The sequence below is a fragment of the Thunnus thynnus genome, chromosome 11, assembly GCF_963924715.1.
Source record: "Thunnus thynnus chromosome 11, fThuThy2.1, whole genome shotgun sequence".
In the NCBI taxonomy this organism is placed as follows: Eukaryota; Metazoa; Chordata; class Actinopteri; order Scombriformes; family Scombridae; genus Thunnus; species Thunnus thynnus.
The window spans coordinates 29,082,241-29,110,175 of record NC_089527.1 but is presented as its reverse complement, the minus strand read 5'-3'; the positions used below and the strand labels follow the sequence as shown (position 1 = coordinate 29,110,175).

Here is a 27,935-nt window from a genome sequence, read left to right as displayed (position 1 = left end):
TTGTGTTGTTATTCTGTGTGTTATTCTGTAAGTACATTGAGTACATTGAGATCCACTGTATGTGTAAACATACTTGGCCTATAAAGATGATTTTGATTCTGATATCATTGAAGTTTGACACCATCACATTGCTATTCAGAAAGTCAGAGTAACATTTAATGAATTTAAACTCTAGATGGCAACTATCAAGAATTATTAGCATTTAATGTTTGCACTTAATGTCACATAAGCGACATAAAATGACTCACGTTTCCATCGTGTGTGTGTCTGTATGTAGCAGATATGTAGTTTTGGTGCAGCTGAAACGCGGAAATCCTTTTTTGGCCTTTCAAAGCCACCGTAGTGTGAAGTCACAACGCCAAGATGGCGCTTCCCGTGCGGACAAACTTGAGACATGTCTTCAGGTTCATTCAGAAGATTAATTCTCCTAAAAGATCTCTGTGTGGAGCCTATACGGAAAATAAGGTAGCTGCTGCGGTAAGAGAAATGTTTCTTGTGTTCCCCGCTGTTTCCCTCCGCAGCACAGCCGGATCCGGCGTTAAACTACAGCAGTAATTCATATTACTATAATACTATTCTGCTGCACTTCTATTTAAATTCGTGTTGCTAATGAGGAGAAGTGACAGCAGACTACAGAGGAGAGATATTATGTGTGTTTAAGGGAGCATTAAACTGCATTTCAGCTTTTAATTACCCCAATATACACAGTATGTGTCTGTGATGCTTTGCTAGCGTTCAGTTCCAGCTCCAGTCACCACTGACAACACTTAAGATTACTGAAGGTTACTGTTTATGAGATAAAAGAACTACTACTTAATTCTGATTTGGCATTTAAAGTCTGGCTGTTCTTGGTAAACACACAACAAAGCTTTATAGAAGTATCAGATGAGCCATTCTTCTAGAAAATCACACTTACAACTTTACTGCCTAAAAAGCAAAACATATTTAGAACAGTCACCAGTCCTTCAATTATATCATGCAATACCTGACTGTCTGTACAGTATCTGACACCAAAACAATACTTTTGCGATACCTTACTCTGAGGAATAGAGACATGTATTTTTTTTACAATCTCCTTCTTCATCTATTCATTTAATAGAAGAAGACAAATTTAACAAAATACTCTCTACAATAAATCAGGAACAATCCGATAAAAGAATAAAGTAAATAAGAGTACAAGTCTGAACAAGCATTTGATGTTAGCTTTCACTACAGGACAGTTTCCAATACTTACTGTCTTACTGTTGTAACAGTAGTAAGGGTTCAATATCCTCATCCTGAGCCTAAAGGTGTCTTATTAGTAGTTTTTATGTCTCCCAATAAAATGGCTTTAGTGTTTTAATGAGTTGAGATGAGCTCAGATGTCAGTAGAATCTACACATAACTGATTATATTATTCTTGTGCTTCTCATATTAAAGTGTGTGTCCTCTATTAAATCACAGTGGATTGTTGTGATACTAATATCAGCTTGTTTCCCCCCCAACACTCCAAAATGGGAAACCTACTGGTGCTGGCCTACAGGTCATAACATTTGTCTGAGAAAATGAGACATTTTATTCAGATTGATCATGTTCTAACCACATAGTGAAAACATTACTAAAAGTTGTCTTACTGTTAGTCAGTATTGCTGCTTTAGTTTGGTTTCTAGACATATAATGAGGCTTGAAAGAGCAGTCTTCCTCCTCTTTTTCTACCAGTGTTACATGTACACACATAGTATTTATAGTATGTACGCCATAATATAAAGGCACATCTCTGTCTGTAAGAAGACTTGACACCATGATGTGCTGGTATTTGACTTTAATGGCAGTGTCCATTGGATGCAGTACACAGTCCTAGTCCTTCATCTGTTCTCTGTACTGCCCCCGCCCAGTTTATAGCAGACTGGACATTTGTTCTGCTCATTACTGCTTCTGTAAATAACTGTGCTGAGTATGTTTTATATGTTCATGTTAATGCTTGGACTGTTTTAAGGAGAATTCTCAGTGATCTGACACATAAGAACAGTCAGGTTCTTTGGTCAGATCAATTAGAATGAATATGTAATGTCACTGTCTGATAAACTGATCATCAGTGGTTGGTCAGTCTCAATTATTAGTCAGATTTGGCCCCAGCATCACATTATCATGATGTGATGTAGTTACAGACATTCTGAGGAGTCAACCAGCAGGAGCTGAATCATCAACAGTTCCTCTTAAGCAGGGGACAAAGTTCAGCAGCTGTTCAGCACATATGCAATAAAAACAATGTATTTTATTTGTAACATAAGGAATTGTGTACAAAGGGGTTTTAGTCCTCAAATTTTACTTATTTAAAATAGTATCAGAAAATGTAAACAGAAAATGAAAATGCTTTCACAGTTGGGGCCAGATGTTATTTTCAGTAATTGCATTTAGTTTGACCACAGAAAATGTTTCAGAGACATAAAACTAGAACTGCAATAATTAGTCAGTTAATTGATCAGTTGCAACTATTTTGAATCAATTAATTGTTTTGAGTCTTTTTTAAGAGAAAAATGTCCAGATTCAATGATTTCAGCCTCTCAAATGTTTTAGTCCTTATTATAGTGAACTGAATATCTTGTGGACTGTTGTGGACAAAACAAGACGTGACCTTGGGAAACAGTGTTCAGCATGTTTCACCATTTTCTTACATTTTATGGACCAAACAACTAATTGATTAAATGAGAAAATAATCAACAGATGAATGAAAAATGAAAATAATCATTAGTTGCGGCCCTACAGTAAATATCAGCTCTGGTGTCAGTTGCTCAGAATCAAAGAGTGACTTTTTTTTCTGGAGTTCAGATGAAAGCAAACATGGTTACACCCTCAGTCCCTGGGGGAAAGGCATTCTGGGAAACGGCGGAAATCACAAACTGAAGTTGAAGTAAAGAAGGCCAGCTGAAGAAAAATGTGGTTCAACATAAAACCAAATCACAACATGTCATCACAAAATCTAACAGTGCAAAATCTGGATTTTCTGTAATATATTGATTATATCTGACTTTGGCTAGTTGAGGATTCACAAAGACCCAAAATAATATTCTTATTATATGATATGTAGGATTTTTCTTTAGCTTTATGGTTCCTGCAGGAGTTTAAATGACACCGTTTGGATATATTGAGCATGTTCTTTATCCCAAATTGTTGTCTTTAACTGTAGCAGCTTTCATGTACAGTATGTGACTAAAAGGTTTTTTTTTTTCTTGTCTATCTTGAGTTTATTCGGTTCAGTTTCATTTCCAAGTCTGGCATGTGACACTACATCCTCAGTAGCGCTCCTTGAGTGTACCTTTTTTTACTTCAGTTGATTCAAGAAACGCGCCGACTATAACTCAGCTTAGGGTTTCCTATCATTGCACGGCTGCCTTGGAGAAGCAAATGGGGTGTTAAGCCAAACAACGAGTCCCCTGACACGCGTAAGAATAACCAGTGCATTTCAGTACAACAGAGATGCTAATTATTGAGCTGTTCTTGCATTACGGTGCAGTTAAAAACCCTCACCCATCTGCCCAAAACCCTGTTGCTGGTTGATGTATGAGCTGTAATACAGTATGCGCGTTCACCGCCGTCCCGTCTGTATTTTGTTAAGTCGAAGTCTCTGGAGAGGCCGCAGAGGTGTGCGACGAGAGGGGAGGAAGGGCTGGAAACGGGGGGGACTCGAAAAGCATCACAGCAGTGCTTCATTACCAGCAATAACATCAGAAATGAAGTGTTGGTTTTCATTTGTTTTAATTTTCTCCAAATGTGGACGGCTGAGCGCAAACACCAGCGCGCTCACAATGCCCCGAGGTGTGATGTGCGTCAAACAAGACACTTTTATGTGCTGGAAAATGTGTATTTAAAAAGTCACTGAACCTTAACAGACTGATACACAGATGAAGTGTGATCTTGTGAATTTTGATAGAAATGTTTGTGAGACAGCTGTGGTTTGCTTTTCTTTTTTTTTTTTTTAATCTTGTCTCTTATAGCATAAATTTGTAGTGATAGTTGTGTTCATACTAACAAATAACCTGCAACCTGCATTTGAGAGGAAGAGAAAAAGTAACACGAGCAGAGTTCCTCCTCTGCAGTGCGTGCTGCTATTTTTTGCTTCCCTGATGAAGTGACACTAAGCTTGTTTTCCGCGCAGATTACATGATACATTACATGGCCAAAAGTATACGGACACCTGAACAACACTGGGCATTAATCTGCCTCCACTCTTCTGATTTCATGCTCACCAGCAGCTGCCGAGATTTGCTCCCATTCAGCCTGAAGAGCATCAGAGTCGTCTAGCTAACAGTCGGTGCTCTGTCTAAACACGTCTTAAACCATGGAGTCTAAACTCAACTTTTTCTAAGTTAATGTTTTACATGTTGAATTGAATTTTAAAGTCTAACAAAAGTAGTTGTTTCTTGATCCTTCTAAGAGTCTCAGTAATGTTTTTAACTTTGTTTCTTTAATTAAATTGATTCTTTCCCCATTAGAGAGCAAATGATTAGCTGCTTAATTGATAAATTCATTGACAAATATATTAAGTAATTGTCTTGAGTGATAGTTTGAAGTCATTTATCAAGCAAAAATCCCAAACAGTCAGTAGATCCAGCCTCTCAGTTGTGAGGATTATCAGCTTTTCTTTAAATATGATATTATACTTTGTGTAAATTGAAAATCTTTTAGTTTTGGATCATTAGTTGAATAAAACAAGCAGTTTGATGACATCATCTTGGGGTTTAGGAAATTGTGTTTGGCAGATTTCACTATTTTCTAACATTTTATTGACCAACCAATTATTTGAGAAAGTAATAGGCAGATTAATTGATAATGAAAATAATCTTAAATTGAAGCCATATTCATTCTCTTTGCCATTTAAATGATGACAAAACAAGCAGCTAAATAAAGAACAGTTAGCATTCAAGAAACTATAACGAGGAAATGATGATTTTTCAGAATGATAATTGTTAACTTCTTCTGTTACCGTCTGATTAATTGACTATCTCATTATCTAATCACTTTAATTAATCTGACCTAAATAGTGAAGTCAGTGGTTAGTATTTGGTCAGACTTGATATGTGTGCACCTTCTATAACCCTTCAGCCACACTCTAGCCTCACGTCAGCTGTAAATACAGTGAAAACACGTCCAGCCGTCCCTTGCCTGTGGTCCTGTTATTGGCTGATATCAGTCATGTCAGCCCCGGGCTCCAGGAAAGAGGAAGTGACTTCTAATTTGCCTCTCTGTTCTCCTCTGCTCCGAATTCGCTTACTCGGGTGTCAGCTAAAACCATTAGAGCGGCTCCCGCACCACATGGGAGATTCCGGCGAGAGCGAGGAAACATGGCCTCCCCTTTGAGGATGTTCATTAACTGCCCTATTTATTTTCAACTGTCAGAAAAGCCCGCTAATTCTCAGCAGTCCCCTCTGCGTTATTTGCTCTGTTGTAGCCGTCCTCCAGCTCGGGCCTTCACTCAGGCGCTTTGCTCATTATCCATTTCTTAAAACTATACCATATGTCAACATATTCCTTTTTTAAAAAAAAATTCATATCGAGTTGTCGAATTACAGAATCGGTTTATAGCCGTGCGCGTACACTGGTGTCTGGGGAATCGTACTAGTTTTACTTGGTGCCTGATCCAGCATCTTTCTCTGAGCATCTGACTCTTTTAATTAAAACGTAGCAAGTATCTGGTATCATGCCTTTGAGCTGCACTCAGCAACAGACGCCGCCTGTGCAGGAGGAAATAACCGGACTCTGCTGCTGCTGCTGGTGGAGGTTTTCCCTTTAATGTCACCATAATTACATATTGATAAATTTATGAAGTGTGTGCCAGTTATTTTTTGCTGTGTTGTGACTTTTATGTTTTTTTCGGGATATTATTAGCTCTCCTGTCACTCATTTGTTTCCTGCGTGAGAAATAAAATTAAACATCTCCATTGTCAACATAGAAAGAAAAAGGAAGTGGTTTAATGAAACGGTGTGGAGGGACCCGCTGCGTGGAAACAAGTTGATCCGGCATGAATGTGTTTATCTAACGGTGAAAAAAGAGTAACATATAAATTAGGCTAGTCTTGGCTTTTCCCAGCTGCACCCAGCTGCTCTACATGTGATCATGGACATATTGTAGAAAAGCTATGTTGGTTTTCAACAAGCCTGCACTTCCAGTACAGTTTAACTCCGTCATACTGGTTATTATCTTCTTAGACCTTTGCGAGATAGTTAATAAAACTGCTGCGATTAATACTAGTGTTTATCAGGCCTGGTTTGTAACTTGCTGATTTTAGATGTTAGTCAGTCACTATCCAGGGACGAGTGTTTGGAAATTATTTTCAACTATCCAGCAAACATTCAAGTTCTCAGCCAGACGTTTATGAAACCACTTTGTTGACACAGTGCGAGTGCCAACAAAGAGAAGTTGGACAAAAAAAGGCTCGATTGTCTGTGAAAAAGTTGAACTTGGTTCAATTTAAGGCAACGTTATTGGAATCAATGACACACAAGCTCACATTTCTTGCACTTCACTTATCAACGTGTACGTTGTAATCCTGTTGTTTAGATTGTGAGCATTGCAAAGGAGAACAGGGCTGCAACCAATGATTATTGAATTAATCTGATGATTATTTTCTTGATCAATTGTTCAGTCGATAAAATGTCCGCAAAGGGTGAAAAAGGTCAAACAAAGGTCAAGGTGAAGTCCTCTCTCCAGTCCACAACCCAAAGATATTTAGTTTTCTATCATATAAGACTAAATAATTTGGACATTGTTTTTAAAAAATGACTCAAAACCATTAATTGATTATCTAAATAGTTGGCGATTAATTTTCTGTTGATGGACTAATCAGTTCGTCGACTAATCGTTGCAGCTCTAATAGAGAATAAATGATTTCTGGTGTAAAATCCTGTCTCATAGTATCACCAGTGTGCAGTGTGTTTTGTGTTTTGGTATCTGGAAATTCTTCAAACTAAATGGATCTATGGCTCAAACTGGACATCCTGGATTATACAGTCCTGACCGAAGTCAGAGAACTAGTTACTAAATCACTTTTAGTAGTTTCACATTGCGTAACGTTTGTACTTTGGGTCGAACGTCTTGCACACTGTGCCTGTCACTTGTTGTGTATAATTACACCAGCAGGTCATATAATACTATAGTTGGTCCAATATCAGTTGTATGTTGTGTCGTTTGTCACTTCACATAAACTAGAAAAGTCATTAAACGTTGAGTTTCTAATGAGCCAGATTACAGTTTCCTGTCTTGAGTAGGCACTGCTCCTCGTGGTTATCTCCCCCCAGGCTGTCTTGAAGTCTGGATCCTTCAGAAGCTGCAGCCTGTTAGGGCCGCGGGCCGGGGCTGCCTCCCCTGCCTGGTTATTTTTGGAGCACCGTTGGGCCCTGTCTGCGGGGAGTGCTGTTTTTGAAGGGCCTCCAGTCCCATTAATCAGCCTGGGGACCCCACGGCGCGAGCGGGCCCCGAGCCCTGGCCCGCCACACTGCAGCGTTCTGTTCCTGTACCCCCGCTCTCTGCACAGTGTGAAGCTCAGAGGAACCTCATCAATCTCACCTGTCCCACACGTCAACCGCAGATTTAATCAAACGCTCCTTTTGGGCCTTCCCCTTTACTCCCCCTCTAACACCCTCTCTGGGAGGAAAAAAAGAAAAAACTGTCCAAGTTTTGACTCAGCTTAGTCACTCTTTTATTCTTATTTATTTTTCTACTAAGTTGCCTCCTCCATCACTTTCTTTTCTCTTTTTTTTCTGCTTTATCCACCACTCCATTGCTCAGTTTTCTTGCCTGTGTGTGCTTTATTATATTGACGTGTCTGCGTGTTTTCTCTGTGGTCATATGCACTTTGTTTCAAGCTGTGGTGTGTTCCCAAATTGGCTGAACACACACACATGCTTTAGGGAGAAGGGGGGGGGTTAATACAGTAAAGCCCATTTCCTGTTCGATACCTTACTGAAGTGCAGCTCTGTTGGTCGCCTGCGTTAACAGGTCCCAAAGTGAGAGGAAGACAGAGATGAAGTGAAGATACAGAGGAGCGGGGGGAAGGTGTGTCAAGGTGCATTTCAGCATGATGCCGGTGTTAATGAGGTGCCTGGGGCACCCGGGACAGAAGAGGAACACTGGATCTTGTATGTCGGACACACAGCGGGAGGGCCGGCTGGCAACGAGAGGTAAATCCTCCATCAGAAGGGCCATCTCGGTGCAGTCTTTGTAAGATCTGGAGCTCCTTCACGGCTCACAATGAACTGATGGTAACTCACAGCGGGGCGAGCGGCGGCGATCCCAGAGGTGGTTTTGAAACGTGTTGAAATTGGCGCGGTAAAACGGCGGTGACCGTCGGACTCGCTCATCAGCCCCTCGGTGAGAGAGATGTCAGTGGGCCACTCCAGGGCTCCCAGGCTCTGATATGATGTATGAGCCTGAAAAACAGCCCAGAGCAGATCTGAGAAGAGGAATGCACAGTTTTGCAAATCCTAGCTCAACCAAAATCATGGCTGTGATTAATAACATCGACTATTGCGAGGATGTAGGCCCGCACATGCTGGAAACTACAACTGCTCAATAATGAGAGTGGCCGATATTTGGCCTATTGTTAATGCTTTCTCCTCTCACAGCATGCTTGAGCAACAATTTGAATGCAGCCATTTGTAGAAGTGACCCCAACTATTGAAATAAAACAACGTTTTCCCCAGCAGACTGTGAGATACAGTTCAGGAGCCATATGCACAAAACCATCCATATGCCATCTCCACACATAAACTGGTATTTATTAAAGAACATACTGTGCGAATGTGTGCACCTTATGCATATACATACCAGGCGTTCACAAGGTTCACAAGGTTGAGCCGAGTGTAAAAGTAAAGTAGAGTGGAAATGGAAAAATGAGATCAGGGAATTTAATAGAAGTTTTAGGTTGTTAGTCTGTTACTGTGCACATTTTTGTTGCAGTTACACACCGGCTATTTAACTGATGCTTGGCACATTATAAACCTTCTTCTCAGGGCCGTTTTGGGATAATTATATCTCTTTGATTTCACATGATTTATTGAAATGTTGTGTATTTTTTTCCCCTGTGTTTATATGTTTGTTACCATTTAAACTTTTATTGTGAAGCGCTCGTAAACTCTTTTTGGACACACCTTCTCATTTTCTTGAATGAGAAAGTGTGTCCAAACTTTTGCTCGGTACAGTAGTTTGATGATGCTGCTCGAGTATAATATCACCGCAGATGATAGTTTACAGGTGTGTGTGTGATGTATAATGACACTATGGGTGCTACAGGTAGTTGCAGTCATGGGTAACAGCTGTGCTGACACTTTTGGAAGACCTTGCCAGTGCTTTTCAGTGAAATTACGCTTTTTATCGTTCTTTTTCAATCCAACCCCAAGTTGGTTGTCTCAGACTAATTTTATGATTGGGCTGAATTTCTGCCATTCGCCTTTTTTGGTCAGCTGTGTTGCAGTTTTAGCAGCTCCATGATTCGATTTGATCCGCTATAAACAGACAACAGCTTGTCTGCTTCCTCTCAGCCATCCATATTTGATTTAACTGTTCAGTGTGAGCACAGCGAGTCGTATGTTTTGGCCGTACAGAAAGCATGATTAAATGTGTAGTGTGATTTAATTTCATGTACAAGATTAATAAAATCTTAGTGTCCAGATGAACTGTGGTAGTTGAAAGCATGAGGATGCACAGCTTTAAAAATCTGATGAAAAGAATGTGTGTGTGTGTGTGTGCATATTTCTGCCTGTGTGCTTACAGTCTTGAATCTACGCAGGGTTTTATGCATCTGGCTCTAGGACTATCTGTCATCTTTACACATTCCTCCGCAAGGATGTCATTTGGTTGTGACTTGCTCTCACTGATAAATCCAACATTTGTCATCCGTATCCCACCATGCAGTTGTTCCAGAGCTCTGGAAGACATTGGAGAGAAAAGGGAAATGTTGTTTCCATGAAATCCTGGAAATGGATCTCCTCTGGAATTCTGGGAAAGCCGATGTTCATTCCAAGAGAGGACTGTCTTTCTGTCCTCAAATGAAGTGAATCAGCTCCAGTTGACCATTGTTTTCCATTTTATAGTTGCAGCAGGATCTGGTCATGATATTGTTGTTTTGATGGGCTGTCCTCTTTTTTCTTTCCAACAGTGTTGATCCTTAATGTGAGCTGTCAAAGTCTGATGGACAGACACCTTCACAGCTTCACCGCTTGTTGATGTAGGAAAAGACTACGACACGTGTGGACGTATGTCTGTGTTTGCGCACGACCTCTATCCCTACGGATATTACCACACACGTATACACACACAGACAAATGAACACATATTCCCGGAAAAGTACTGCAAGTGTGAAAACATGGCCTTTAAGTGTATGTAACCTTCGAGCTGTTGGCGTTAATGTCACACACACGGTGCATAATGCATTCAGCATATGGCAGACGTGGATGAAGAAAGCTTTCGTCACCTTAGCAACAATGTAGTACGACAGCGCCGTTCCTGTCAGTGTAAAATATGAGGAGAGAGCAACCAGCGTTTTCTGCGTCTGCTACGTGTCATCAACAGGCTTCCAACGACTGTGAGACAAAAAGTTAAAGAAAGGCAAGTTAGCAGATAATAGGGTAGATGATGTTGTTATTCATTGCTTTATTCTTTTATGCAACTGTAATTGGACTAGAAGCGATTAGTCTATTTGTTTATATTGAGGTTAGTGTTCCTGTTAGGCAATCATGTCTGCTTCTAATCAGTGTTTTAGTAAAAAAAAAAAAAAAAAGTGTTGTGGGTCTATGAATGTTCTTTTGTTGTCCGCTACTTAATATCTCAACAACTAGAGGATGGAATACCATGAAATTTTGTACTGACATTAATGGTCCCCAGTGGATGAATCTTCTTGACTTTGATGATCACAGTGAGTTTGACATTTTTGGCTTTTAGTGAAATGTTTTGACAGTCATTGAATGGACTGCCATGAAATTCGTCGCAGACATTCATGTTCCCTTCAGGATGAGCTGTAATAACTGGTGAAGTTTTTATTTGGCGCAATCATCAGATCAACATTTTTAATTTGAATAATACTTTGGTTTATGACCAAATACCTGCAAAACATTCCCATTAGCCACAGCTTTACTTTCTTTTTAGTGCTAATTAGCAAACGATAGCATGCTAACACACTAAAATAAGATGATGAACATGTTAAACATAATACTCGCTAAATGTCAGCATATTCTCATTGTCGTTGTTAGCATGTTAGCGTGCTGACATTAATATTTAGCTCAAAGCACCACTGCTAGTGCTGCTAGTATGGCTGTAGATCAGTCTTATTACTGTGTTTAAGTTCTATTCAACATTGACTCACAGGACAGAAAACTGCTTCTACATTCGACTGAAATGTTCAAGTATGTAGCACCTCTGGCCACACCCTAACCTGTGATGTCACAGCAGGTGTTCATCATCGGCTGTCAAAGGCAAAACCCCCACTGTGACATCACTGACAGGGGTGTGGCCAAAAGCACAACATGCTTTGGATATTTCAACCATAGATATGATTTCAACCCACAGAGAGCAGTGTGTCAACAGCTCCCTGCTCTGTCATTCACTTTGAATTACTCATCTCAACTTTATTTATGTAATGTAGTACTTCAAACACAACATAGTTGATCCAAAAAAACATAACATAGTTGATCCAAAGTGCTGCACAGCACAGACAGAAAGAAACAAAAGAAAGGAAGACGGTTTTAATTAAATAAAAAGCACAAGTAAAATAAAATTTCCCTTGATTTTCAGAGTTCCTTTTTGCATGTATTTACAGCCACATTTTTCAGTTATTTGAACCCTGTGAAGTTCATTTGATTTATCTTACTAGTAATTTTTAACAAGCCACAGAACTCCATAATATGAAATCAAATACTCTACGAGTATTTAAATGTTGAAATGAATTTAGTCGCACAACTTAATGTAGTCCATTGCAAAGGTATGTGAGATGATAATATTTTATAACTGTTGGCTCTGCAGCGCCGTATTCATTACAAACATTAATTGCTTTACAACATTTGCTGTCTCCTCTGTCATCATGCAGTACTTGATTTACATCTTTGTGTAACCTACTTTCTCTTCCAACGACTATAGAGGCACATGTTTAAAGACACTTTCCCTTGACCAAAAGTAACACAGAGGTGTCTGGCGAAGTAGCGTGATGCGTGATAGCCGCTGATTGCCCAGTGGCTGGTTAGCTGTGGCGTTGACTCACATTTGACACTCGATTGGCTCAAATGACACCATTACCATGTCTGCATGGCTAATGGCTTCCCTTGGGGGCTGGAGCAGAGGGGGAACATGCGTTTGGCGTGTCAGCTCGAGGTGAGAACACACATGAGCCAGACTCTGGGCCCCGTCCGCACCCAAATCAATCCTGACACCTCTTAAGAGGCTCTCAGCATCAATGGCACTCCAGTGCAATTACCCCGTCGGTAATGACATAAGCACCCAGTTCCTTCCTGCCTCTCTTTTGCTGGGTAGCAACCTGCTCCCTCAGGCCAGTAGACAGAGGCTTTGTGGACAGTGCTGGTCTCAGAGCAGTTGTTATTCGATCCCTCAGGGCTGTGAGTTAGAGAGGCTCTGGGCCAAGCTGGTAACAGAGCAGCTGTTACCTGATCTCAGGGGCTGTGCCGAGCCTGTCCCTCAGTCAGATTGAATGTGATGTAGCTCAGCAAGCTGTCGAGATAACTGACTTCTCAGCAGCGACCGAAGAGGATATCCTCTGAAAGCTTGGGGTTTTAATGATTAGTTATGATAACCTTGAAGAGTGCAGCCGGGGAACATATGATCGCCAGTCAGATTTCAGGTGATAACACAGAGATCCTGAGGGTTTTGTGGAGGTAAAAGTTTTAAAAATGAGCTTTTCTGTTGAAATGTCCAGTGCTGCTGTTTAAAACCCATCAACACATCTCCCATTGAACTGAAACAAACCTAATCTCATAATTGTGCGTCATTTTGTTTGAAAGTGATTGTAAGGTTATTACAGTATCAACCTTGACATATAAATTTGGATGGTTTGTCGAATCAGAAAACTGAACAAAAGTTTCAATAGTAATAGTTGTTGATGAATATAATGTTTACTTATGATACTAACATTAAGTTTTTGCCCTTTGATATACACCGCATGTCTTTTTTGTTGGGTCTTGCATAAATTACTTTCTAAAACAAGTTTCAATAAACCAATTTGACCAAATTTTATCCCATTATTTTGTCTGCTTGTTCTTTTGATTCAAGGCATCACAGACATTTTCTAGAATATAGGCAATGCAGAAAACCTGAGCCTTCTTAAAGTGTAACACTCCATTGTGAACTAGTTTTTAAACTTGTTGAACCCCATCCCTTTTTTTATCTTCCCAATTTGCCTGTTCAAACCCAAACACAAAGGATGCAGGTTCCTCATTCATCTCAGTAAGAGCAGTGTATTGGCACAGTGGAGGTCTAAGTGCAGAAGGCTCTGCCCCCCAAAAAACCAGGTCTTCCAGCAAAAACAACGCTGGCTTTTCCATTTTTAAATGCAGTGCTATTTTCTGCCTTAACAAGTTCTTAGTATTTACAAAAGCACCTGGTGGTTTTGGCCTTGTTACCCAGGAGGTTGTAGAGCTCATGAGTTATCCTAATCTTAGTGCAAGTGGAAGTTCATGTTAGCTCTACCACATATTCCACATATAATGTAATCCCTCACCACCTTCTCACCTGTGAGTTGGAGCGTCCAGCCAAACCACAGCTGTGCACCTCAGCCGGCATTTGAACATTGGTCTCCATGGTAGGTGGATGAATGTGTGTCACCCAGGCGCCAAACACTGTGTCATTCTCACTTCCCAACCAAAACACAAAGCTCCAGCCTGTGTCTTTGTGTTTCTCTGCTCTGCCAAAGCTAATCTACTATGTTACGGCACTGGTGAAGAAGCCCCGATTTTGGGTAACAGCGCGGTTTCATGTCTCATGACAGGTGCTGCTCTGCTTGCCCTCTAATTGTATCATGTGGTGTTCGCTGCCACAGGCAGTGGTTAAGACTCTTCCAGCAGGCCCAATTGAAAGCCAAGGTTCAGTGGAGCAGGTTGGTGCCAGAAGAAATGAGGTGGTCATTCCCGGCCAGGCTCTGCAGAAACAGAAACACTGTGTTTGCCCAGGGATACAAACAAAACGAGTGATCTCTGTCTTTTCCTTTAAAGGAGGGCCCGCTGTTGTCCCAGCTCCAGTTTTATAAAATACGGCCCTTGTTTTAATGTTGGTGATATGGTGGGCTGCATGTTGCATGGTACATCTGATATATTCCTGTGGTTCTGCCTCCCCCTCCACCTCCACCGTCCTTCCCCATTGTGGTAACAGCGGCCTTGAAGTTGGTTGGACAGATGTTAAGTGTTATCGTTGGCCAGCGAGGTGATGCATTCTTTGTGCTGGATGTGTTTGGGAGAGAACAGAAGTGCTAGCCATGGAGTTAGCATCTTGGTAATACAAGCATGACCGCTGTTGGCGTCCAACCTGCCAATAGTTTAAGGCTGACACTTTAGTCTCTGCAGGCTTCTTTCTAGTTGTGACTTTCTCACCTTTTCGCCTCTCTCTCATACTGATACTGCCCTTCTCTTCTCTTCTCTTCTCTTCTCTTCTCTTCTCTTCTCTTCTCTTCTCTTCTCTTCTCTTCTCTTCTCTTCTCTTCTCTTCTCTTCTCTTCTCTTCTCTTCTGAGACTGACAGTATATTAGTCTGTCAGTTTCTATGCTGGATTTTTGTTGTGTGAAATAAAAGCTACCCTAAGTGTATTCCTCTTCTTCTTCTTTAGGAGCCTCCAGGAGGTGGGCGTGTATTCTCTGGGATCCAGCCAACAGGGGTGCCCCACCTGGGTAACTACTTGGGTGCTCTGGAGAACTGGGTGTCCCTGCAGAACCAGTACCCATCAGTGCTTTACAGCATTGTGGACCTGCACTCCATAACACAGCCTCAGGACCCAGCCCAGCTCAGGAGCAACATTGTGGACATGGCAGCCAGCCTGCTGGCTTGCGGCATCGACCCAGAGAGGGCGATACTCTTCCAACAGTCTCAGGTCAGCTGGAGAGGAGGGATAGATGGATGATGGAAAGTTGGAATTCAGATCTAACCAGCAGGCCCAGTGCTAAAATGGCAACATCAAGGAGCTAATTATCATAATATGGGCACATAAGATGTCTGTACATTTACCTATTATTATTTTAGGGCTGCAACCAATGATTTTTTTCATTATAAGTTAATCTGCTGAGTATTTACACAATTAATGACTTGTTTTGTCTACAAAAGGTCACAAAAATAATGAAATGCCTTGTATAATTTCCGTATGCCCAAGGAAATGTCTTCAAATGTTGAAGTCTGTGACGCTGACCATGTTTTGTCCAACCAACAGATCTGAAATTTAAAGTGATATAAAACGACTGAAACAATGAATCAATTCTCAAAACAGTTGCAGATTAATTTCCTGACATTAATCAATGAATTGTTTCAGCACTATTTCATTTAATGAATATTTTGAATGTAAATGTTTTACCATTACTATGCAAGTGCTATGATATATTTAAGATCATGTTGCTGGAAATCTGGTGTCTTTCAAGATTGTAGGAAGACACCAGATTTGTTTTGTTGACAAAAGTAATGTTGTATAGCCACCATATTGACATTGTATCAGATAAATCCTTCTTAAAAATGGTAAGGGTTCTACTCCAAATTATTACTTCTAGGGCTATTAATTTTTCTCAGGAGGATCATAGACCCTGGAATGCAGCACTATGATGTCAGATCTAGTCCTAAATAACTACTCGAAGTACCAGAAAAGTACTATTCAGCTGGGTCACATATGAAGCCGTTCTGCCTGACAGCTTTCACACAAGTACTGTGGTAAACTACTAGAACTTCAGACAAAATCAGTGCTGCAGCGCACAAGTGTGAGAGTATGTCAGTGTGTGCTTATGATGTGTGTGTCCTTTTTATGCCTCTGCGCTGGTGACAGCCGTGGCTGGAGGCATTATGTTTTCCCTGTTGTCCGTCCGTCTGTCCGTCCCATTCTCATGAACGTGATATCTCAGGAACGCCTTGAGGGAATTTCTTCAAATTTGGCACAAACGTCCACTTGGGCTCAAAGATGAACTGATTAGATTTTGGTGGTCAGAGGTCAAAGGTCACTGTGACCTCACAAATATGTTTTTGGTCACGAGTCAAGAATTCATATGCTAGTTATGACGTGAAGTTTCACACAAATGTCTAATAAGATAAAATTATGAAGTGATGACATTTTATATCCAAATAGTCTCTAAGTGAAGACAGCATGTTTCTCACTGGAAATTATTCACTGGAATCATACATGTCAATATAGTGATATCTTCCATTATGCCAGAAAATATACTCAAAACCTTTTATTATATTCCTTCAAAGTCTTCAATACAAATATTATATGGGTCTGGACAGACATGGATGTAAACTCCAACTTCACTGGTTGGCGGAGACATACAACCGCGAGGCGTATTTCTAGTTTAAAGACAGCCTCTAGTCTCTTTCCAAGTTTGTCATCGAGACAGTCAGCCGTCTTTGACAGTTTATTTTACTTCTGTCGACTCTGTAATGTTTACCTGCTGACATGCTGGCCAGCCCCAAATGCTTATTTGATCGCTCTTGATTCTTATCTCCCCTACATACACACACTCATTCACAGAGACGGCGGAAAGACACACAACCATAAACCACTAATACGTCCTGCTCGGGCCACATGAAGGAATCAAGAAGGAAAATGACAGATTTAACAATTGCAGCACTTCAACAGATTCCAGATTTCAGGTTTAAATTCGCAGTGACGACAAAGAGGGAAATCAGCACAGCTGTTATGTTCTCCCTTGATACTGGTGAGTTTTCGTTTCCTAGGATAGCGACGGAATGTTCTTCAAAGACCCGCCCCTACTCTGCCTCTGATTGGCTCTGACCCTGATACTCTTACCCTAACCATCTCACTCCTCATGCCTAAGCCTAACCAACCTAACCAATGAAGGCAGCAAGTACTAGCCAATCAGAGGCAAAGTAGGGCGGGTCTTCACTGAAGATTCTGTCGCCATCCTAGGAAACGAAAATCTTCTCCATACTCTGTGTGTGTGTGTGTGTGTGAATGTGTGTGTGTTTTCTTCCTCACAAGTTAAGAATTTGAAATGTGTGCAAAAGAAAGAGTGTTTGAGATAGTGAAGTTCAGTCCATCTGTATTTCTCTTCCACCCTCTTGCCACACACACACACACACACACACACACAAAAACACACAGTCCTATTTTTATTCCCGTTTAGCTTCATGCCACATAACTTGGCAGCGAGGTGACCCTCCTAAACACGCCTGCTCCACATGTAAAAATACGAAGGCTGCCCAAAGAAAATACTTGACTTCATTGAAAAAAGAACAGAACTGGTGACGGGCCGGAGTCCGTGGTATCAGAATGAAGTTAATGAATCAGCAGATCCACAAACCCCCCTGGGGTTTCTAAAAGTATTGTGGGGAAAAGTATGTTTATTCTAAAAAGCCAACTGTTAGCTGTTCTCCAAAATCCCCTCTTTATAATCTGAAGGAGCTGTTGCCACGGCTGTATAATTCACTATCAGTATAATGCCCATATGATCCATGACATTAGCATATCTGTCTTGGCGGTGCATTCTTGCCATGCAGCATGAATGGAGGCCTTGTTCTCCCTCAAGACTTTAAATATCAGAATTTTATTGCACTTCAAAACCATATCCATCCTCTTCTGTGCTGTCATCAACATCTGTCCCATCTCTTGTTTGTCTGCAGTGTGTAATGAATACCGTCCCCCTACATGTTAGCCTGAAATCCTGGTTTATGTCCCCGCTGTCTGGCGTTGACGTCACGCTCCCCAGAATGCTTTTCAAGCAACAAGTGAGAGAGAGGATGCCAATATAGCCAATGTCTATAAACTTTAATTTGCTGAAGCAGAAGAATATTTCCTGCATCCCCCATACACACGCACTCACACACACACACACACACACACACACACACACACACACACACACACACACACACACACACACACACACACACACAGAGTCATGTTTCCATCACTTCAGAGGACATTACATTGACTTACATTCATTTCCTGGAGATTTATCCTAACGTTAACCATAACCACCACATGCCTAACCCTAACCCTACCCTAACCTTAACATAACCTTAGACTAACCTTAACTTTAAACCAAGTCTTCACCCTAAAATTAATAATTTACATTAAGGGGATTTGCTCTTTGTCCCCATAAGGGAGGCAAGTCCCCACAACATGACTGTGCAAATAGATTTACGTCTCGACAACATGAGGAATATCTGGACCACACAAACACACACACACACACACACAAACACACATGCACGCACACACAAACACACAAGCAATTTTCACATTCAGGACTCTGTGAAAGAGGATAGGTTGGAATTAATTGCACTACCAGATGCACTGGATCACTCCATTACACTGCTATTAATATTCATTTATTTTAGCACATGCAAAACAGTTCAGGTTTTTAAAGTTAATTTAAGCTTGATGATGACTGATAGACCTATCACCAATAACTAGAGCACAACTAAACTCAAGCTTAAAGGGCAAATGCACTAAACAACAACAATAAAAATACAGTGTGTTAAAAGTAAAGTGAAGCTTTGATTTCTGTGCTTCTGAGAGAACTGTTTACTGCTGCATACACACATTCATATGTGCACATACACTGTGATCTACTGTAATTTTACGGCTGAGACTCTTGAAAAAGAGAACTTGATCTTGTGAGGCTAACTGGCAAAATAATAATAATAATAATAATAAAAAGAAATGTTTTATTGATGTCTGAACTCGATGTCTGGGGTCAATAGAGTTTTAGTTTAATAATGATTATTAGATTATTGGAACATTTGATCTCCCCTAAATAATCAACATCAGCCACTTACATTAATAAGGTCCAAAGTGACCACAGCTGATTTGAATCCAGGATTGTTCCACTCAAATTAATATGTAGAAGAAATTTTTTTTTTTTTTGATAAACCATATTTCCTACTTTTCCATTGTAAATGTTCTCGCTCTGTTTGCATTCATAGTTAACAAGTAGTCTATGGAAAACAATTCTTCATTCTTATGGCTTATTCTCTTTTCGAGATGTACAAAATGAAAGAACATATAAAACAAATGGTGAAGAAAAAGATTGAATCAACTCAGTTCACAGCAGAAATGTGTCTATCTTAGTCTTATCTTCATTGGTGGAGCACAGGTGTGACCTGGTGCAGGAGTGAAGGTCAGGTTGAGAGAAGAGTAGGCGTCAGTACACTTCTCTGCCACATGGAGGCGCTAGGGAGTTGCCCTCCTGCATCATTGCTGTCCCATAGCAGAGCTCTCCTCCATTCATCTGTTTGTTTAATCTGTCTGCTTAATTTATTTCCTCTTTTTATCTCAAGAGTGCTTCTCTGTAGTTGCAAGCATTTCTTTATAATTGAACTTAAGACAGTATGATGCACAAACACAGATAGAATGCATGTGTAAGTAGATTTATACTACCGCTTTATAGATGTTTTTTGTATATTATAGCAGGACTACACCGACATATGTAACACACTGAAACCAATTTATTATATCTACAGGACATAAAGAATTCACATTATCTTTACAGCCAACTTATGTATGTCTAGAAGTCTTTGTCTGTGTGACTGAACTGAATCATTCTGTGCCAGATGGAAAAGATGAATCGCGTGTGTGGGCTGAATACAACCGGTTACAGCAGGTGTTTTTTTCCCCTTAAATAGATAAAAGAGTTGACATTGTCCTGTGGTGTGTGTGGTGTCTCTCTCTGTCCTTCACCTGCAGGTGTCCGAGCACGCCGAGCTCTCCTGGATCCTCGGCTGTCTGACCAGCATGCCTCGCCTCCGACACCTGCCGCAGTGGAAGGTTGGAATTTCAACAAAACAAAATTGTATTCTTCCACCGTTAAAAAGGCAATAGGCACATACAGATGCATACGATGCAAATTTCTATACAGTGGCCTTTTTGAAACTACCAACAATTAAAATGTTTGGGGAATATTTATGATTTATAATTATGTGTGACATTTTTGATTGATTTTATGATAACTTGTTATTATCTGTGTGTATAATCCTGCCCCTATTGCTGCAGTGCAGCATTACAAGTTCACACTGATATAAAGTTAATTCATAAATCTATTCAACATTATTTTAAAAATTCTGTGTTATAGTTGTCAAATTGTCTTATTTTTACGAGCTCCTATTAACCATTTCAACGGGTTCATTACAGTGCAGTGATGCCTTTTGAACCAGTTGTAATCTATTAACATATATTAACTACAGATATATACACAGCATGAAATCCTTATGGTTTGTTAATAAACTACCAGAGCATTTTTACTTTAACCACAATAAACGTGGAATAATTAAAATTACTTTATAAATGGATACTGAAGAAATAATCAATAAAAAGATAATAGAGAGTTATTCCTAATATATCCATTCAATATTATTTAATATACTGTTAAAAGACAAGAAGAATTGTTCATTATTCAACATCTAACAAATTAAAACTTTAATACTGTTAAATAATTTGGGACATTTCCTCATCTGTTCTTGGAAGTTGGTGGTATGAGAGAGTGAGCTGCTTTTCAACATAATTCAGTTACAAACCTTGAAAAGCTTCACTGTCCAGCCACAAACAACAAATATAGAAGCAGGTTAATAATGGAGATATATCAGCTGTCCACTCTCGCTGCTCTGATTAGCTGTAAATTTGACAGCTTTTTACTGTTTCTGCAGTCATAGATTACTTGATGTTTAAAAGACATACAGATTAAAAACAACTTTAATTCTTCTATCCAAAATTGACTGTCATGAGAAAACAAACTGCAGCCAAATAATATTTTGAGTCAACTGGTGCGAAATCAAATTGAGCCCGAACCTCATATCCAGTTACTCGTTGCTGCCAGATCTTTTTTTTGACCTACCATACCATCAAACTGAAGATAAAGGGTATTTATTTCTGAATATCATTAAATCTGGACAAGAATCCCGCCTTTAAATACAGGCTTGGGTTTCTCTGTGCAGCCAGCAATCACAAAAAGAAGATGGTTCCTTTTATAGTAGATTATATATCTTTTGATTATTGTGGATGTTATATGTCTATCACGTCTATTAGACCTCCTGTCCTCGTACTCCCTCACTGGTACAGAATCATGTTGCTTTAATTATCGCCACGTGGCGATCAGTTCAGTCGCAAATGAAGATCTTTCTTTTTTTCACTCCCTCTGAATTTCCAGCATTTATCCACCATCCCTACCGTCTATCATTTTTTCTCTATTCCACCTGCCAGATTTATGTCTTATGATCACTGTTAGTTTCCCAGCCACATGCAGTTTTAATGCACGTTGAGAGGAGGCAAGAGAGCCAGCAGTTCCCTGATCTGGGTCTCTGTTGCTACATAGAAAACACCTTTTGTTTACCCAACAGTTGAGTTGATCTCAAACATGGTAGAAAATGTGAACTCATCCGTGCCCCGTTTGTCTGAGAATCGATGAGTCGTAAAAGTGAAAATGGCTCTTTGTGGGTGAAAGAAAAAAGTTCACTTGAAGTCAGTCTTTCACACCGTCCTCTTTTATTTTCGCTCGTTCTTCGTTTTTTCTTCCTCCCCCTTTTCTTCCACCCTTCATTCCCTCCATCTTCTCCTCCAGATGAAGAGCAAACAAAAAAATGAAGGCAGCGTTGGTCTCTACACTTATCCAGTCCTCCAGGCTGCCGACATTCTCCTCTACAAGTGAGAACTCCATGCAAGTAGGATGTTTTGTGTGTGTGTGTGTGGGTGTGTGTTTGTTGCTATGTTCTCGTTCTTGGCTATTGCCTTTTAAAGTCATATTGTACTTTGTTGTTTTACTGCATTTTAAAGTCTTATCACTAAATCCTAAAGGACGGGTTCCTCGGTTTTCAACCGGAACTCATTAAAATGTTTTTCCGATCATTTATATGTGTGGCATAGCTGAGAAAAATAGAGTCAATGTATCCTTAGAGAGGTTTGCAGCCATATTTTATTGTTACATACAGACACTATATTCCAGTGTAGTCTGGGTTGATAAAAGAATAATACACCCTTTTAATATTTATAATCTAATGTAATGTAATGTAATCTAATGTATTCACGTGTTTTTTAGTGGAGATAAACCATCTCATCTGAGAGCAAAGATCGCCTCCACTAACATCATAAAAAATGAATATAATTCTATTAAAGTAAAACCTTAACTTTCAAAGCAGAGCAAAAGTGCTATTTTATACAGTAAATGCCAATTGTGTGACTGTTGTTAGGGCCATTTCACCTAAACTAGAAAACTGATAATTCAAAAGCTGGGAAGATAAAACCAGAGTTATCTTGTAGACAGGTATACTACTTAGAAAGACTATATGATTTTATATAAGTTGTGTGAATCAGCCCTTTAACACTCCTTAGTATATTTAAAGGGAAGTAAAAGCTTTTTTTATCATGTTTCTGATATTTAAGTCTTAGTATCACATCATCGTCAAGTGAAAGTCTGCTGGTGCTGCATCACTATGTTTTGTTAATGATTACATCAGTTGTTGGTTGAATTATTGTAACTTTAGTTTTTTCCGCTGTGAAAATGAATACTTATATTTCTAAACAAATTTAGAAGATATCTCTGCAGCCATGCTGTTTCCACTTGAACCATCAAAAAGCCAAAAGCTAATTTCCTGTGAATAAGGGAAGCACAGCAGAGAAAATCGCATCTCTAATGCTCTCCGGATTTTATTAAAGAGGAAATGAATGGATTGCTTCCTCCCGAGTGACGGTTACAAAGTTGATAAACCAGCGCTGAAGACGGCTCCAGCAGTGACTTCAAGTGTCTCCAATTTGTTCTAACATCTTGCTGTGTATTTGAGCTCCTCTGCTATTACTGTGTGCAGTTGTATAGGAAGCTCACGTTGAGTTCTGGATTGTCACTCAGGTCCACACACGTCCCCGTGGGAGAGGATCAGGTCCAGCATTTGGAGCTGGCTCAGGATCTCGCTCGCATCTTCAACAACCGCTACGGAGACCTGTTCCCTGAACCTTGCGCTCTAATGAGTAAGAACACACGTACAAGCATGACTGCACACACATACATTACAACAGAACAACAGATATAGGCTAAACAAGTCAAATAACGTCTGTTTTCCATTTTTAGTTTTATACAATTCATTTGTTCTTGTCAGAGTGGAAAAACCTCTGAAACAACATTAAGAACATCATGGGACATTAAACTCACTATTGAAATGCACACTGATGAAATTCTTTTAGTGTCAACATCTGTTTGAGATATCATCCTTTGACGTGGAAGAAGTACTCAGATCCTTAACTTAAGTAAAAGTACCAATACAACAATGTAAAAATATTCCATTACAAGTAAAAATCCAACATGTAAATCCTACTTAAGTAGTAAAAGTACATAAGTATTATCAGCTTGATGTAGTTCAAGTATTGCAGTAAAAGTAGTGGTTTGGTCCCTTTGACTGATATATTATTATATATGACATCATTAGATTATTAATAGTGAGGCGTCAGTGTTAGAGCAGCATGTTACTGTTGTAGCTGCTGGAGGTGGAGCTAGTTTCAACTACTTTATATACAGTTAGCTAGTTTAGTCCAGTGGTTCTCAACCTAGGGGTCGGGCCCCTCTTAAGGGTCACCAGATAAATCTGAGGGGTCGTGAGATGATTAATGGGAGAGGAGAGAAGAAAAAACAAAGTTCTGATACACAAATCTGTTTTCAGTTTTTGGAATTTTTCTCCAATCTTTGATTTTTGGTGAAATATTTGATCATTTGAACATTTATTGAAATGAAAGCATGTGAGAAGTTTAGATGAAAAAATCACTATTTGGTGGAGCTGTTAACAACTCATAGACATCTGAAATGTGACCCTGACTACACACTGCTTTTTGTAAGACGTCAAAAGACAAAAAGGTTGGAAACCACTGGTTTCATCTTTAACAGTGTGTTGGATTTTAAAAGCTTGTTATATTATCCATTATGTCAAATCTTCATCTGAAAAGTAACTAAAGCTGTCAAATAAATGTAGTGGAGTAGAAAGTACAATATTTCCCTCTGAAATGTAGCTGAGTGGAAGTATAAAGTAACACGAAATGGAAATACTCAAGTAAAGTGCAAGTACCTCAAAAATGTACTTAAGTAAATGTACTTAGTTACTTTCCACCAATGTTTGCACCTCTCTTACACTGAAGGTAGAATTAATACTCATATAATTACCATGTACGAATATAAACTTGTAACATTTCAGCTACGATTTGTTAGTTTTGTTTTTTCCAGTTGAGTAAAAGTGACAAACAAATCAGTCTAATTGTCATTTCCGTTTCTGAGTCCCAAAAACTTTTGTTTCTTAAGACAAGTGAAAAGATCTGCAGGTACAGTAAGAATATTCCAACCAGTTTTATAGAAATCAACTTTTTCCAGAATTTTCTAGAAATGCTGTTACTGTTGCTATGCTACAATCAAGGAAAATGTAACATGATTCTCAGAAAATACCAGAAACATAATAATTGCATTGGAAACAGGATAACATTTGCTTACTTCACTGATTTAAAAAAACAAACAAACAAAAAAACAAATAAAAAAAACAAATTGATTTGATTTGAAGTGTTTTTGCAGTGCAGATTACATCACATCTTGTTGCTATGTTGCATGTTTGCTTTTGTGCATGTATAAAATCATCTCTGCCTGTCCCACTGAACTATTATTTTCCTGAATGAAATTGTTGAACAAAACAGCAGCTTTAGAAAGAAGCTGTTGTGTTTAAATTTGGAATGAATGACACCAGTGATTTCTCACGTTACTGAAATCATTTCTACTATCAAACCCTGCTTCTAGTTGTTCCTGATGATGAGATCACATCATTAATGGTTGTCCAGCAAAAAACTGCAACAAGAAAAATAAAGCAAACAAAGTCAATAGCTGTTTGTTTTTTTCAAAGCATGATTTTGGGTTAATTTTAATAAAATTCTGGGTAAACATCTTTCCTATCTTTACAAAATCATTTCACAGATAATTTGACAATAGTTACCTCAGATGATGGGATGCATACTTGCTGTCTGTCACTATCTCTTAGACAAAGTAGGAAAGAAAGTCTTCATGTTTTCTGCTCCAGCCGTTTGTAGTTTTCTCTGCTCGTAGCTCTTTTTGGCCTTTTGATGATTATTGTCTGTTATTATATAGTATTGTTTTCTGTTTGACTGATTTTGTAATGTTTTGACTGCAGCTTTTTATGCCGCCATGTCGGCCAGATCTCCCTCGCAAAAGAAGGCTCCGACGTCATTGAGACTTACATCAGTAAATAAAGGTTCAATTAAAAAACAAAAGACCCCCCCCACATATCACACACTGAGGGGACATTCAGGAAAATAATGGACCATTCAACAAAGAATTAACATGCAATAAAGCACTGCTGAGACTATTTTATTTCAAAATGATTACTCTATGCTTTCCAAGATTACTCACAGTTTACACACACATGGTCAACATGTTCAGAGATCCCACCAACCTCCTAGTTTCATTCTTCTTGATTATCAGTATCATAAAAGCATAAGACGGAGTCAGTCATGTGTGCAATGCAGCTTTGATTAAAGAAATATTTTCTTCCTCTTGTATCAGAATAATAGAGTGATAATAGATTTGGGGGATGCCCTTGATATGACTTCAGGGACGGGGCTTTGCATGTGTGTGTCTTTGCGTGTGTGTGTGTGTAAGCAGCCAACGAGGTCAACAGCATTTGGCTCAGCCCGGTGGATCCTATCCTCATCTCTTGTCTTGTCTTGGCAAAGCAGAGTTGCCATTCACCACCTTCTATTTGAAACCAAATCAAACCCTCCCTGTCTCTTTTAATATTCTCTGTTTGATTTACTCAGTAAAATCTCTCTAAAGTGTTCTCTACTCGTCCAGTCAAGAAGAAAAAAAAGCTGAGAGTTGATCAAAATGTTGATACGCTCATTTAGTTCACCTTCAGTTATTGCGCTGCTCTCCCAGCTTTCAGTAAGCTATCACAACAGCAGTGATTGCCCTGGGTTTCCCCTTATAGGCTACATATAAGCTTGCCTAGTCCTTTGGTGGAGATTATTGGAGCTGCACACAGCCTGAAAGGGAAATTTTTCTGACACTAGTCCTGGCTCTGCATGAAGAGCAGAGCGTTGTTGTTTGAAGATTTTGTAATTGCAGCCTCGTCCCTCACTCTCTCTCTTACAGCAGAGTTCTCTGAGTTTAGTCTGACTCCTAATAAACGTTCTCTGATCTGATACGTGTGTCGTACCTTGATGCAACAAGTAATGCAATGTGTCAGTCTTCAAATGCTCATATTGAAATTAATATATTATTTTTCTCTCATCATATAACGGGCTTCTCTGTCTGCTTTCCTTTCACAGGCTCTACACGAAAGATAAAATCCCTCCGCGACCCCTCAGCTAAAATGTCCAAGTCTGACCCCCAAACGATGGCGACGATTACCATCACAGACTCTCCCGATGACATCGCCCTCAAGGTCCGCCGCGCCGTCACCGACTTCACCTCTGAGGTCACCTTCGACCCGGAGACACGGCCAGGTGTATCCAACCTGGTGACGATCCATGCCGCCATGGCGATGATCAGCGTAGAGGAGGCGGTGTCCGAGGCCAGAGGGTTGGACACGGGAGCATATAAGAAGCTGGTAGCAGAGGCTGTGATCCAGAGGCTAACGCCCATCAGAGAGGAGATCGAGAGGCTGAGGTCGGACCGGGCTCACCTGGAGAGAGTGCTATCCCAGGGGACCCAAAAGGCTCGAGAACTGGCCGCACCTGTGCTCAGAGAGGTCCGACAGCGAGTTGGATTCTGCTGAAAAGCAGCTGGGTTGGAAAACGATGGCCATGTTTGCACTGCAGGCCTTTAACGCTGAATGCTGCAGACATCAAATTCTATTAATGACTGTTTACATCTATTCTAGGATGTAACTGTGTTAATATCAACATGTGTTGAGAGCAATGTGGAAAAGACCCAACTGAAGAGAAATAGAAGAAAAGAGAAACAGAAGAAAGTCACTTATTGTTTTTATATATGTTCTTTTCAAACTTGTTTTCAGCATATCAGGGTTGTTGTAGGTGCCTTTGACTTTTGGCTGTATTAAAGGGAAAATCCACTTTATTACAAGTTGGAGCTTTTCATTGGTTTGGCCATAGTTTCTATTCACCAAGTTGATTGCTGAGATCTCAGAATACAACAACATTGCTAAAAAGACGAAGGCAAGAAACCTAGCAGATGTTTAAACCCCCACTATGATCATATTTATTTAGAAGGAGAGAAGAAAGGTGAATGGTATTGTCTGTTGTAAACATCCATCACACTTCACAGAATCACTTTCACTTTGACATATCTCACTTACTGTAGTTTTTTTTTTAGTTTTTCCTTGAAATAAAGTGCTTATGATATTCCGGCTAAACTGGCGGATTATTGGACTTTGTCATAGTGATGTCACCTTGTTCCAAGATTCCAGCAATTACTGGTGAGTACAATGTTATCATAACTAATAGAAACAATGGCCAAAAACATTAAAAATAAGATTCAAGTTTTATTAAAGCAGAATGATCCTTCAATGTGTTTCCATGCAGGAAATATTTTTAGTTTTTTCCAGTTTTGAGTCTTGTCCATGTTCAGCTGATCTGCTGGGCCACCGTAATTATAATAATGACAACTTCCTAACGGGTTTGCATGTGTTGTCATGATGGTCACACGAAGTCTGGACTGACAAAAAAGAAAAAATCTTGTTAATCTGGTTTGATACATCTACAGCTGTGAAATTTAATGCAATCTGATACAACAGACCTGCAATAAACCATCTGTGAAGCACCTCAA

General features: G+C 39.7%; 1 protein-coding gene across 2 annotated transcripts; it reads left to right on the top strand.

Annotated features, from left to right (window-relative positions):
* Positions 1 to 335: 335 nt before the first annotated feature.
* On the top strand, positions 336 to 27,935 carry wars2 (tryptophanyl tRNA synthetase 2, mitochondrial). 2 transcript variants are annotated; one of them, XM_067604317.1, is made up of 6 exons: positions 336 to 465; positions 14,795 to 15,055; positions 19,868 to 19,948; positions 21,735 to 21,817; positions 23,016 to 23,134; positions 26,477 to 27,935. In XM_067604317.1, exons 1-6 carry the CDS (start codon positions 364 to 366, stop codon positions 26,923 to 26,925), a joined length of 1,095 nt encoding a protein of 364 aa, XP_067460418.1. In that variant the 5' UTR covers positions 336 to 363; the 3' UTR covers positions 26,926 to 27,935. The 2 variants fall into 2 exon arrangements, with proteins under 2 accessions (XP_067460418.1, XP_067460417.1); XM_067604316.1 differs by having other exon boundaries at positions 336 to 477.

Coding starts and splice junctions, on each gene's coding strand:
- wars2 (XM_067604316.1), top strand. CDS start 364: ATGGCGCTTCCCGTGCGGACAAACTTGAGACATGTCTTCAGGTTCATT. Junction 15,056..19,867: donor TACTCTTCCAACAGTCTCAG/GTCAGCTGGAGA, acceptor CTTCACCTGCAG/GTGTCCGAGCACGCCGAGCT. Junction 19,949..21,734: donor GACACCTGCCGCAGTGGAAG/GTTGGAATTTCA, acceptor CTTCTCCTCCAG/ATGAAGAGCAAACAAAAAAA.